This window comes from Mobula birostris, chromosome 4, assembly GCF_030028105.1.
Source record: "Mobula birostris isolate sMobBir1 chromosome 4, sMobBir1.hap1, whole genome shotgun sequence".
NCBI lineage: Eukaryota > Metazoa > Chordata > Chondrichthyes > Myliobatiformes > Myliobatidae > Mobula > Mobula birostris.
Genome location: NC_092373.1, coordinates 144,135,798 through 144,150,001, shown reverse-complemented (window position 1 = coordinate 144,150,001; position 14,204 = coordinate 144,135,798). Strand labels below are relative to the sequence as shown.

The 14,204-nt window shown below is 41.3% G+C and overlaps 1 protein-coding gene across 15 annotated transcripts in view; it reads right to left on the bottom strand.

Annotated features, from left to right (window-relative positions):
- Positions 1–14,204, bottom strand: part of inpp4b (inositol polyphosphate-4-phosphatase type II B) — an 813,686-nt gene that overhangs the window by 25,678 nt on the left and 773,804 nt on the right. For all 15 annotated transcript variants that reach the window (XM_072256187.1, XM_072256173.1, XM_072256177.1 and 12 more), the window contains one exon: positions 8,627–8,739. In XM_072256187.1, the coding sequence (XP_072112288.1) occupies positions 8,627–8,739 (113 nt within the window). The remainder of the gene's footprint in view (positions 1–8,626; positions 8,740–14,204) is intronic.

The window sequence follows — 14,204 nt, the reverse complement described above, 5'->3', positions numbered from 1 at the left end:
AATTTGAAAAATGCCTTCAAGATTGCTTTTTAGAGCAGTTTATGGTTGAGTCTACTAGGGTAGAAGCAATTCTGGATTGGGTGTTGCGTAATGAACTGGATTTGATTTTGGAGTTTAAGGTAAAGGAACTCTTAGGAGTCAGGGATCATTATATAATAGAGTTCATCCTGCAGTTGAGAGGAAGAAGATAAAATCAGTTGTATCAGTATAACAGTGGAGTGAAGGGAATTACAGACTCATGAGAGAGGAGCTGGCCAAGATTGATTGGAAGGGGACACTAGCAGGAATATAGACAGAACAGCAACAAATGGAGTTTTTTGGAAGGCGTAGGATAGATACATCCCAAAGAAGAAGTATTCTATGGGGAGGTTGGGGCACTCATGGCTCACAAAGGAGGGAAGTCAAAGCAAAATCTAGCAAAAAGTAGTGGGAAGTTAGAGGATTGGGAAGCTTTTAAAAACTACCAGAAGGCAACTAAAAATACCATAAGGAGAGAAATTATGAAATATGAAGGTAAGCCAGCCAATAATATCAAAGAGGATAGCAAAAGTTTTTCAAATATAGTAAAAGAGAGACGCGAGTGGATATCGGACCGCTGGAAAATTACACTGGAGAGATAGTAATGGTGGACAAAGAAACACCAGATAAATTTAATATGTATTTTGTGTCAATCTTTATGGTGGAAGACACTCACAGTATGCCAGAAATTAAAGAGTGTCAGGAGGCAGAAGTAAGTTTATTTGTTATTACTAATGAGAAGGTGATTAGGAAGCTGAAAGGTCTGAAGGTAGATAGGTCACCTAGACAAGATGGACTACATGCCAGAGTTCTGAAAGAGGTAGCTGAAGAGACTGTGGAGGCATTAGAAATGATCTTTCAAGAATCACTATGTTTTGGAATGGTTCCGCAGGACTGAAAAACTGCAAATGTCACATCACTCTTCAAGAAGGGAAGGAGTCAGAAGTAAAGAAATTATATGCCATTTAGCCTGATCTCAGTAGTTTAGAAGATGTCAAAGTCCATTATTAAGAATGAGGCTTCAGGGAATTTGGAGGCACATAAAATAGGCCAAAGTCATATGGTTTCCTTAAGGGGAAATCTTGCCTGACATCTGTTGGAATTTTTGGGGGAAATAACAAGAAGGATAGACAAAGGAGAATGAGTGAATGTTGTTTACTTGGATTTTTTAGAATTAGAATCACTTTATTACCAGAATTGAAACATACCAGAATTGATTGTGGTTTGGTGTCAGGCATAAAACACAGGACAATACCGTAACAGACAACACAATAGCAACTAACAATTTACAAGAAAATAGTGCAAACGGCCATGAGAAATCAACAATTAGCAGAATGGTCATATGTGCAAACATCAATAATCAGATTTAAATAAATGTGAACATATGAACAGATTAAATAATTATCAACAGAACAAGGAGATCAGGAAAGCCCATTTAACAAATGATGTGCAGGACAGCTAGGGTATTACACCCGAGTGGGTTTTGTTGAAAGAAACTTTGGAGGTGACATGTGGTCCTGATGTTGATGGACTTGCAGCGTTTCCCTGGTGGCAATTTGGTGAATAGGTGACAGCTAGGATGGGTGGAGTCAATGGTAATTTTTTCAGCTCTTCGTTCTGGTGATGAGCAGACTTTTTAATGCTGGTAGCTGACAGCCAATGATCTATGAGCTGAGTGGACCACTCACAGCAACCTGGAGTGAGAGAGGGAGGAGGCAGCTGGAAACAAAATGGCCTTTGATAAGATGGCGCACAGGAGGCTGCTTACCATGATAAGAGCCCATGGTATTACAGGAAAGATACTAGCATGGTCAGAAGATTAGCTGCTGGCAGGAGGGAAAGAGTGGGAATAATTGGAGCATTTTCTGTTTGGCTGTTGGTGACCAGTGGTGTTTTGCAGGCATCGGTGGAGGTCATCCTTGCTTATTTTCATATTATATGTCAATGTTTGGGTGATGAAATTAATGGTTTTATTAGTGGATGAAACAAAGCTAGGTGGAGGGGCAGGTAGTGCTGAGGAAGCAGGAGGTTTGCAGAAGGACTTAGACAGGTTGTGAGAAGGGAAAAGAAGTGGCAGATGGAATAAAGTGTCAGGAAGTGTATGGTCATGTGCTTTTATAAAAGAAATAAAGGCATAGGCTATTTTCTAAACGTGGAAAAAATTCAAATATGAGAGGTGCAAAGGGACCTGGAAGTCTTGTGCACAATTCCCTAAAGGTTGACTTGCAGGTTGAGTAGGTAGTAGGGAAGGCAAATGCAATGTTAGCATTCATTTCAAGAAGAGTAGAATATAAGAGCAAGGATGTAATGCTGAGGCTTTGTAAGGTACTGGTCAGAACATATTTAGCACATTGTGAGCAGTATTCTATAGTAGGTGAGTTTAGGAGCAGAGGGCACAGCTTCAGAATTCAGAAATGAGAAGAAATTTCTTTAGTTAAAGGAAAGTGAATCTGTAGAATTCATTGCACAGACAGCTATAAGGGTAGGTCATTAAGCATATTAAAAGCAGAGGTTGGTAGATTTTTGAATAGTCAGCTGTTACGTACCCCGTAACTGGGTTGCCAAACCAGCAGAAATGGATCACTCAGTTGGAGTCTGGATTACTAGAACTAAGAAAGTTTTATTAAAGAAACAAGCAACACAGTACTCTAATCAAAAGGATAATAAATGCAACATTTCAGCAATGATAAACACACATGTACACAGAATTAAGATAACAGGATCAATCAAGCTCTATCGTCGTCTAGGGGTAAATGACCAGTTTCAAAGTGACGCAAAGTTCAGTTCAATTTAGTTCAGTTCAGTTCGCAGACAGTGGGGGGGGAGGAGGGAGAGAGCAAAACGAATGAATATTCAAACGGCTTTCACACACAGACCTTCGCAGTCAGCTTTCGTGCGAGCCCTTTGTGATGTTATCTGAGGTCACCGACCGTGACCCCTCCGTTTTCAGATACGATCGTTTCTCTGCGGTGAACCCGGCACCCAGGCAAGGGTGGACACACACCAGGTTCCCGCCGATCGTGCCTTTCCACCCTGTGCATCTATGGCTTGTCCCGCGACCGGCCGTCCAAAACTTCCCACCGACTTGGAGGAGACACACCGCTTCCAGGGTCTCGTTACCTCGTGGTGTCGTGTGTGTCCTGCCTTAGCGAACCTGTCCTTTTTTATCCCTCTGCTGGGGTATCGCCTGTCCATCACTTCAAACAGTTCAGGGTTCAAAGGGGGAGCCGATCTTGACAGCTCTCCTTCCGTTACTCTCTCCCGTCCCTTCATTAACATCTCCAAATGCTGCTCCATTGTTTTCCTTATCTCTCTCTCTCCTGAAGACAGGTGGCAGACCAACTGCTGATCCCACTGGTGCCAGCACAGGACAGCTAACATCTTAATCTATGTGTATTCTCGTCACACAGCGCATCAAAGATTACGGGAATACGGCAGGAGAATGGAGTTGAGAGGAATAATAAATCAGCCATAATGGATTGATGGAGCAGACTCAATGGGCCAAATGGCCTTATTCTGCTCTTATAGTCTTATGGCCCATGATGAGACCCCGCCAAAGATAGACTGCTTCCCAAACCTCAGGATTCCTTTCAATGAAGGCTGACGCCGATGCTGAAATTCACCATCACCTTCACTATACCATCAATCAAACAGAAATAAAGAGCGTCTCATCAGGAACTTAGCACAAACCTCATGATCTACTGGGCAGCAGTAATCTCTGCCCTGCTGCACATGCATGGGACATCTTTAGCAGCCACCTGAAAGTACTGGAGAGAAACTGTTTACATTGTCTCTCCAGGATGCTCCAAATCCATTCACAAGGTACGAAAACCAACATTAGCATCCTCTTCCCAGCCAACATCTTCAGCACAGACAGCTTCAATTACAAACACGATAAAATCTGCAGATGCTGGAAATCCAGAGCAACACACACAAAATGCTGGAGGAACTCAGCAGGTCAGGCAGCATCTATGGTAAGGAATAAAGAGTCAATGCTTCGAGCCGAAGCTCTTCACAGGACAGCTTCAATTACACTGGGCCAGCCCCAGCGAGCAAGCTGTGTGGCTTGTCTCACCAACATGAAACTCCTGATACTGGCACTGTAGTCCAAGTACCATCACAGCAGGAGATCATCAGATGATCACAGCAAAAACATTATTGAACAATGTAATACCCTCACCAACTCATGGGAATCCATGGCCCATGGCGGCTTAAAATGAAGAATGACCATCTTAGGTCCCTTCAGCAGGAGTAAATGTAAGTGTAAATCACAAAAGAAATAAAGCACTTTTTGAACATCCTTCCTCCTCATCCCGACAAGCACTTCCTCTCCTACTTGTGACAAAGACTGTGGTTCCCACACTGCCCTCATCAACCATATCAGACCCTACAGAAGTGGTGGAGGCTGGTCATCCTCGATAGCAAACAATTGACTAAATGGAGAAGGATATATCTCTGACATCCGGAAACCTATTAACAATTTATTAAGATTAAGAAAAATTAGAAATGATTAGATTTAAGAAATTAGTGAAACACAAGCACAAAGTAAAAGATTTAATGTAAAATTAATCAATTAAAGTGATGGTAAACTACTAATACTTAGCATTTGCAGCAGTTCTTCTGCCTTCAGACCATCAGCTGTCCGGATCTGAAGTATAGATGGCAAAGCCTCTGCAATATAGGGGGTTTGGGATTTTAGTCTTTGCATATTACCTCCTTACATGTGGAAATTTTTGGGAAATTCTTAAAAAAATCACACCATTTTGCTTCAGTTCTTAACTGCTGACTTGGGTCAGACACCCTGAGCCAATAGGCTGGTCCTGCACTTATTTCCATCTGGCATAGTTTGCATTTTGTTGTTTGATTGTTTGTGGTTTTTGTATTGCTATATTTATGCTCTATTCTTGGTTGATGTGGCTGTAACAAAACCCAATTTCCCTCGGGATCAATAAAGTATATCTATCTATCTGTTGGTGACTTCCATAAAAGATTATTTCAGTTAGAACAATTTAGACATTGTTTATAAATTCTTGACAAAAATCAAACAGTAAAAGGAGAGTGAAGTCAGAAATTGGATGTGCAAAGGATCTTGGGAGTCCTAGTGCAGGATACCCTAAAGGTTAACTTGGCAAGTTGAGTCAGTAGTACAGAAGTCTAATCTAGTCTTCTTTACCACTAGACTAGAAGAAGAAGAAAGCCCTTAACTCCGAGTGGAGTCATCAGGACTCCGTCATGAAAGTGTTTTTTCAGCAGGCTTTCTTATTTTCACGAGGTCGAATTGCTAGCTCAACGCTCAACCCCGCATGGATGGAAAGCGTGCCTGGGGAGCTGGCTGGATTCGAACTCAGGAGCCTTTGCTCCAAAGTCCGGCGCTGGCCACTATGCCACCAGACTATGTTAACATATATTTTTGTTAGATTAGACTATAAAAAGCAAGGATGTATTGATGATGCTTTATAAGGTAGACCACATTTGAAGTATATGAGTAGTATATGAGTGCCACATATCTAAGGAAGGTTGTGCCAGCTTTGAAGAGGGTCCAGAGGTTTAAAAACATTATCCTGAGAATGTAAGGGTTAACATATGAGGAGCATTTGATGGCTGTGTACTGTAGTTGCTGGAGTTCAGAAGAATGAGTTGGGATCCCAGTGAAACATACTAATTATTAAAAGGCCTGGATAGAGTAGACATGGAGAGGAGGTAGTAGAAGAGTCTAGCACATCTTCAGAGTAGAAGAACATTCATTTAGAACAGAGATGAGGAGGAATTCCATTAGCCAGAGTGTAGAGAATCTGTGGAATACATTGCCACGGACAGCTGTAAAGGCCAGGACACTGGGTATTTAAAGCAGAGGTTGGTAAGTTCTTGATTAGTAAAAGTGTCGAAGATTATAGGGAGAACGCAGGAGAATGGGGTTGAGAGTGAAATTACATCAGCCATGATCTGGCAGAGCTGACTTGATGGGCTGAAAGGCCTAATTCTATGTCTTATGGCCTTAAAGCTTCAGAGGGCTGTAGACTCAGCCAGCTCCATCACAGACAGGAACCTCTGCATCTCAGGAAGATAGTACCCATCATTAAGGATCTTGACCATTCAGGAATGCCCCATTCTTGTTAATATCATCAGGAAGGAGAAGTAGGAGCTTGAACACACAAACTCAATGTTTTAGGAACAGTTTCTTCTCTACCATCAGATTTCTGAATGGTCTTTGAACCCACGAATACTATCTCACTATTCCTCTTTTCCACTATTAATTTATTTACTTCTAATGCAATTTGTTATGCCTACACCGTACTGCTGCCATAAAACAAACTTCTTGACTTATGTCAGTGACAATAAACCTGATTCCAATTTTTTTTAATGAAACAGCAAAAATTAAATATGGGAAAGTAGTGGACTGGGGAAGAGAAAATTACACTGAAATATGACTGAGAAGTTAATACACAGCTATGAAAACAGTAACTGAAGAGTCAACAGGATATAAATACTAGTAGCAGGACAAAAAGTTATCATAGACTAGTGAGGTAATTTCTACAGCTAAACATAATACATCTAGGATCAGAATCTGTTGAAGAACTAGACATTCAGTTGCAGAACCAGGAATTCCAGCTTTAGATATATTACATTTGGGTTTAGTTATACAAATTATAAGGTTGTTTTCTTTTTAGGTATTTGTTTATTTTGATTTTTTTAAAGCACTGCTCAGTGGCACTTTGGAGCATCCAGAATAGTCAATGCCAACTCTAAGGAGAGTAAAGCTATCAGTCAGTCAGTGGGTGCTGTCCCGAATCTGGGGGTGGTGGCTATGCACCTCCATCTTTTTCAATCTTGTGACAGCACCGAGTACAGCCTCTCCTCCAGTTTGTTCTCACTGGTCGCCTTGGCACCGCCCGCCGCCGCCCTGCCGAACTCGAGCCCAAGGCCGGTGTCAGCCTCCAGCCGCGGCCGCTTCTTCAAGCTTGGCCATTCCTTGGGCGGAGGCCTTGGGCAGGTCCAGGCACATGGTGCAGCACCCAAGTTCATCTGTCTCTTCTAACTAAGTGCATAGCCTACGATTCGTAGATACGTTGTGAGGCTTTAATCTCTTCCATGGAAGATGGTCGTTGGCTGACAAGGAGCTCACCCGCTCTTTGTCAAGTCTTTTTTTAGTTTTTTTTAGTCCTGCTGGATGTCCTCACACCCTCCTCACCAGACTAAGTCTGGTGGGGGAGCTGGCCCAAGTTGCCGACCACTTGACCACGGCCCCCGGCCGTGTGCCGGGCGCCCACCCCCCGCCAAATCATAGTAAGGTTATGGACAATGCCATAAATGACTTAAAGATTTTCAAGGGGCAGCAGGAAGATAGGGCCAAGAGTAGGTCACCTGGCCCTCAAGCCTGGCGTGCCATTCTTCAGACCATGGCTGATCTTACACCTCAGCATATTCTGCTTGCATAAAGGGTATTTCCGTATCTGTTAGTTCCTTAAAATCCAGAAATCTATCAACGTCTGTTTTGTATGAACTCAATAACAGAGCCATTGGAGCCCTCTAAGACAGAGAATTTCAAAGATCCAACACCTCTGAGAGGAGGAACTTCTTGTCAGTGCAATCCTATATGGTCTGTCCCTTAATCTGAGACTGCAACCCCATCATCTGGGAAAACAACCTTCCAATGTTCAGTGTGTCACCCACTGTAAAAGGTTTGCAAGTTTCAATGAGATATCCTTTCATTCCTCTAAACGCCAGAGAATATAATCCTTGTTTATGTAATGTCTCATAAAGCAAACCCACCATCCTTAGAACTATACTAGGAATCTTTGCCGCTCTCCCTATTTGGCAGCCAAGCATCCTTTTAGGCAGGGAGACCAAACTGGACATAATGCTCCAGGTCTGAGCTAAATTTGGCCTTATGCAAAGGTACCTTTCTTACAAAAGACAACTTTATTACAGGATTTTAGTACAAGGATAAAAGCCAATGACATTTGATAACTGATTTTAATGAAGCACAGGAGAGCTTGGGAACAACTCATATTTGAAGTATTTCTTGACTCTTGAACAACAGGCTAGATCACATCTGTCTGAATGTGACACAAAAGCAAAACTTTTGCAGCACTGAGTCGCGGTCGATTTCTCCAGTAGGGATGCAAATAATTTTGACTGATTGATCGATCAAAAAGCTTGGAAAAGTTTTCACATTACATTATGGTATTGCAGTGACTTGGACATTTCAGCTGAGGTGTTGAACTGTGGCCACCACCCCCCCACACCCCCGTCCTTGCAGGACCATATAAAAGGTGACAAGGTATCATTGGAAGATGGGCTGATGAAATATTTCCAGTGTCCGATGTCCTACCGGTATTTATTTCCCAACATAACATTACAAAGAAAATAAATTAATATTAGGTCATTATCACATTTTTGGATGTATGACATCTGCTGTGTTCTATTTATTATCACATTTTCCACATCCTCATTGTGGCTACACTTCAAAAGTACCACAGTAGCTGGAACACCCTTGAAGATGTGCAGAAAAAGAAGAAAATCAGTTTTCTAACACAATGCTTACGATAAAAATGAAAACATAGAGAAGAATTGTTTTGTACATTGCTCAAATGCACGTAGTACTTACAGATGCAGCAAGTTTTAGAATTTCCACATTTTTTCTCTTTCTAGCTTGGATATTTTCACTGAGGCTTTGAAAAAGGTCTTTTAAATCAATTTGGGTTTGAAATCGAGGCAGACCTGTAAAAACAGAAAAACAATTTGAAATCAAATAACCATCATTATATTTTATCATAAAGTCATCAGAATGAAAGTATCACTTTAATTAATATTTCACTGATCATTTAGATATTTAGCATTTATTATTCTGATTTTTATCTCATGTGGAATTCTCAGGTATGAAAGAAAAATCCTATTCATATTTGTACAGGTTGTATCAGTGGCATAGCTAGTAGGGCTGCTGTGATCTGAATCTCCAATATTGTAATGATGATTATATTTGTATTATTTGTTGTTAGTACAAAACTAAGTCTAAGAACAAGTTGTAGAGGGTCTTCAAATTGATAAAAGGAAATTTATAGAAGTGGATTAAAATTTGACTGATAATTGATAGCAATATGAGGATGTTTTAGTTTGGAAGGATGAATAGTAAAATGGAAAATCAGGAGCAGGTGGGAATATTGTACTTGCTCAAGGAGATTTTGAGGAAATCCTGGAATCATTTCCTCTGGCCTCCAGTAATTTCTTGCTTTGAACAAGTTTAGAGTAGAGTGCTTGTTTTGGGACAAGTGTGAATGACATTCTAGCCACCAAAGCCAGGTGAGCATACAGACAGGCATGATGGCGAGAATGGAGGCCTTGAAGAGAATACTGACATTGGCTTCCTTATTCTGCCAGTAGATGTTGGACGATTTTGTGGAGACTGAATTGGTAATAACTCCCTGTGCTTTGGAAGACAGGGCTCACTACTGCCCAGGAGACTATAAGCTCTATGCTGTGTTTGAAGTCATGACCTTCAAACATTCTTTCCCCCCTCATAATTGGTGCCGATGATTAATTTCATCATTGGTATATATCTTGACTGAGTGTTGGCTCCAAGCATGGGGATGTGCTCCACCTTTCGTGGGATTTCATTGTGGATTTGTTTTCCTGGGGCACAGATATGCAGTGAGGACAACTGGGTGTAGCATCTTTATTTTGCTGATCTTTAATGAACAGGTCAATAAGATATGGCTTGGAGCTTGGCTCCTCAACCAGCTCAAATGCAAGTATATTTAGTCAATATAGTTCAATGGCTGAGTTTGGAATGACATTTTAAAAATAGAACAGCTCCCATTTATCCTGTAGATCATAACCAGTAGAGCATAAAATGTCTTGGAAGTGAAGTATTACAGGGGGTACAGTTAAGGACTGTGCTGTGGCAATGACACTGCCTGGCTTAACAACTATCTGCACTGAGATTACATCTGTTATGATGGACCCATTGATTAAGTTCATGGCTTGACAAATCCATGATGACAGCAAAATTTGAGACAGAAACCCCATAGTCCTCCTCAGTTAATGGAACCAAATTAGAACCATAGAACCACAGAACATCACAGCACAGAAACAGGCCTTTCGGCCCTTCTTGGCTGTGCCGAACCACTTCTCTGCCTAGTCCCACTGACCTGCACCTGGACCATATCCTTCCATACACCTCTCATCCATGTACCTGTCAAAGTTTTTCTTCAACTTTAAAAGTGAGCCCACATTTACCACTTCATCTGCAAGCTCATTCCACACTCCCATCACTCTGTGTGAAGAAGTCCCCTCAATGTTCCCTTTAAACTTTTCCCCCTTTACCCTTAACCCATGTCCTCTGGTTTTTCTCTCCCCTAGCCTCAGTGGAAAAAGCCTGCTTGCCTTCACTCTGTCTATACTCATCATAAATTTATATATCTCTATCAAATCTCCCCTCATTCTTCTACGCTCCAGGGAATAAAGTCCCAACCTATTCAACCTTTCTCTGTAACTCAGTTTCTCAAGTCCCGGCAACATCCTTGTAAACCTTCACTGCACTCTTTCAACCTTATTAAAATCCTTTCTGTAATTTGGTGACTAAAACTGCACACAATACTCCAAATCTGGCCTCACCAATGCCTTATACCGGGGTTCCCAACCTTTTTTGCACCGCGGACCGGTTTAATATTGACAATATTCTTGCGGACTGGCCGACCCGGGGTGGGGGGGGGTGTTCAAGTAGGGTTAAACTCACCTCAACATGTCTTTTACAGTTAGGATTGCCAACTTTCTCACTCCCAAATAAGGGACACAGTAGCAGTCAAATCCTGACGAAGGGCGAAGGGTCCCGGCCTGAAATGTCGACTGTACATCTTCCTATAGATGCTGCCTGGCCTGCTGCGTTCACCAGCATTTTTTGTGTGTGTTGACGAGACACTTGTGTTTACCCCGAGAAAGACTACCATGACCATGAAGCCTTGCGCGGGCTCCTGTGTGCGCATGCGTGACGTTCGCATATGTGACGTGCGCATGTGCATACCTGCTGATTTTTTCCCCACAAATTGGTTTTAGCTTAATCTTCCCGACTACACTGTACATATATTATTTCTACTTTATATAGGCTGTGTAGTATTTATCATATCATTCCTGCTTTTACTATATGCTAGTGTTATTTTAGGTTTTATGTGTTATTGGTATGATTTGGTAGGTTATTTTTTGGGTCTGGGAATGCTCAAAAAATTTTCCCATATAAATTAATAGTAATTGCTTCTTCGTTTCATGCCATTTTGGCACGAAATGTTTCATAGGAACGCTCTACCTTAGCGGGGGAAATACGGGACAAGGGCGGTCCCGTATGGGATAAACCAATTTAGCCCAATATACAGGATGTCCCGGCAAATACAGGACAGTTGGCAACCCTATGTTCAAGTTCAACAATGCATGACAGGCAACGAGGAAAGGTGCAGTTGACTCATATTGTTTCCTCGCAGCCTGGTTATTGGTCCGCGGCCCAGTGGTTGGGGACCACTGCCCTATACAACCTCACCATAATATTCCAACTCTTATACTCAATACTTTAATTTATAAAGGCCAATGTACCAAATGCTTTCTTCACAACGCTATCTACCTGTGACACAACTTTTAGGGAATTTTGTATCTGTATTCCCAGATCCCTCTGTTCTACTGCACTCCTCAGTGCCCTACCATTTACCTTGTATGTTCTACCTTAGTTTATCCTGTGCAATACCTCACACTTGTCTGTATTAAACTCCATCTGCCATTTTTCAGACCATTTTTCCAGCTGGTCCAAATCCTTCTGCAAGCTTTGAAAACCTTCCTCACTGTCCACTACACCTCCAATCTTTGTATCATCAGCAAATTTGCTGATCCAACTTACCACATTATCATCCAGATCATTGATATAGATGACAAATAACAATGGACCCAGCACTGATCCCTGTGGCACACCACTAGTCACAGGCCTCCACTCAGAGAAGCAATCCTCCAGTACCACTCTTTGACTTCTTCCACTGAGCCAATGTCTAATCCAATTTACCACCTCTCCATGTATACCTAGCGACTGAATTTTCCTAACTAATCTCCCATGCAGCACCTTGTCAAAGGCCTTACTGAAGTCCATGTAGACAACATCCACTGCCTTCCCTTCATCCACTTTCCAGGTAACCTCCTCAAAAAACTCTAATAGATTTGTTAAACATGACCTACCATGCACAAAGCCACGTTGACTCTCCCTATTAAGTCCCTGTCTGTCCAATTACTTGCAGATCCTATCCCTTAGTACTCCTTCCAATAATTTACCTACTACCGATGTCAAACTTACCGGCCTATAATTTCCCGGATTACTTTTAGAGCCTTTTTTAAATAACGGAACAACATGAGCTATCCTCTAATCCTCCGGCACCTCACCCATAGATACCGACATTTTAAATATATCTGCCAGGGCCCCTGCAATTTCAACACTAGTCTTCTTCAAGGTCCGAGACAATACCCTGTCAGTTTCTGGGGATTTATCTACTCTGATTTGCCTCAAGATAGCAAGCACCTCCTCCTCTTCAATCTGAATAGGTTCTACGACCTCACTACTTGTTTGCCTTATTTGCACTGACTCCATGCCAGTTTCCTTAGTAAATACAGACGCAAAAAACCATTTAAGATCTCCCCCATTTCTTTTGGTTCCATACATAGCCGACAACTCTGATCTTCAAGAGGACCAATTTTATCCCTTACTATCCTTTTGCTCTTAATATACCCGTAGAAGCTCTTTGGATTATCCTTCACCTTGACTGCCAAAGCAACCTCATGTCTTCTTTTAGCCCTCCTGATTTCTTTCTTAAGTATTTTTTTGCATTTATATACTCCTCAAGCACCTTATTTGCTCCCTGATTCCTATACATGTTATACATCTCTCTTTTCTTTTTTATCAGAGTTCCAATATCCCTTGAGAACCTTATTCACTCCTTATTCTTATTCACTTTGCCTTTAATCCTGACAGGAATATACAAACTCTGCACTCTCAAAATTTCTCCTTTGAAGGCCTCCCACTTACCAATCACATCCTTGCCAGAGAACAACCTGTCTCAATCCCAATCCTTTTAATTGTCATTAAAAGGTCAATAAAGACCATGTATAGTGGTTGATGCTCTTCCTTGGATTTTTCTTGGAATGGATTTGTAGTGAAAATCGTAACTATTGAGACCTCAGATGAATGGCATCATAATACAATTCAGGGTAGGGACAGGAGGAGGCACGTCAAGACGTCACTTTTCTTCACTTTCTCTGTGCAGATAGTAGGGAGACGTTTTAGTAGTTATCAAAGTCAACTCTATCTCCTTTCTTGAAGATGATCATTATTACTGAGTCCTTAATGTCCCTTGGCTGCCATCTATTCCCCAGATATAGGAGCTGAGGCTATGAGCATATATATCCAAGGATTCTTTCTTTCAAGTTTTAGAATTTCAGCAAAACTACTCTGAAGGTTTGTAAGATTTTGTAACAGAAGAAGTTTCTTGATGAGCTACTGAGATCTCAATCCTGATTACCTTACTTTTTTGTTACTACCAGTGTTTTGGGGCCAAGTTGAAAAGATAAAGAAGCAGTTAGGCAGTGATCATTTGGTACCAGTCAAGGCATGGGTGATGTGGATACCTGAGATGTCAGTGCCTCCATTTGTGGATGCTACCATGAGACCTTGTGCTGCAAAACAGAATGCCAGCTATAACAAGACTATTCCAATCATTTTGCAAAGAAGACCTTTTAGGAGTGCCCTCTTTCCTTGTTTTAAATATATTTATATTTCACTGAAAGTCTTATTCACTTCTTCATTCCATACGACTACATCCAGCAATATTTCATGTCCTTTCTACTGGAAATATGTTTTATATATTATTCATGATGCTGCTCACTCACCTTTTCTTCTCCTATCATTCTTTATTATATTCCATGGAAATTTGTTTACATACCTAACCATGTTACTCAGGGATTTCCATCAATGTAACATTTCTGCTTCTAGTCCTTATTTTAATTAAAACAGAACCAGTCTTTGAAACCCCTAAATATATTGTCCTTCTGTAGAAACATTATATTGTTGTTGATAAATTTTAGCTCCAGTATTCACTCCCCTTTCTTATTTATCTTAAACACACCATCACTGGAATGTTTACTTTCTATTCCTAAGATTAAGCATT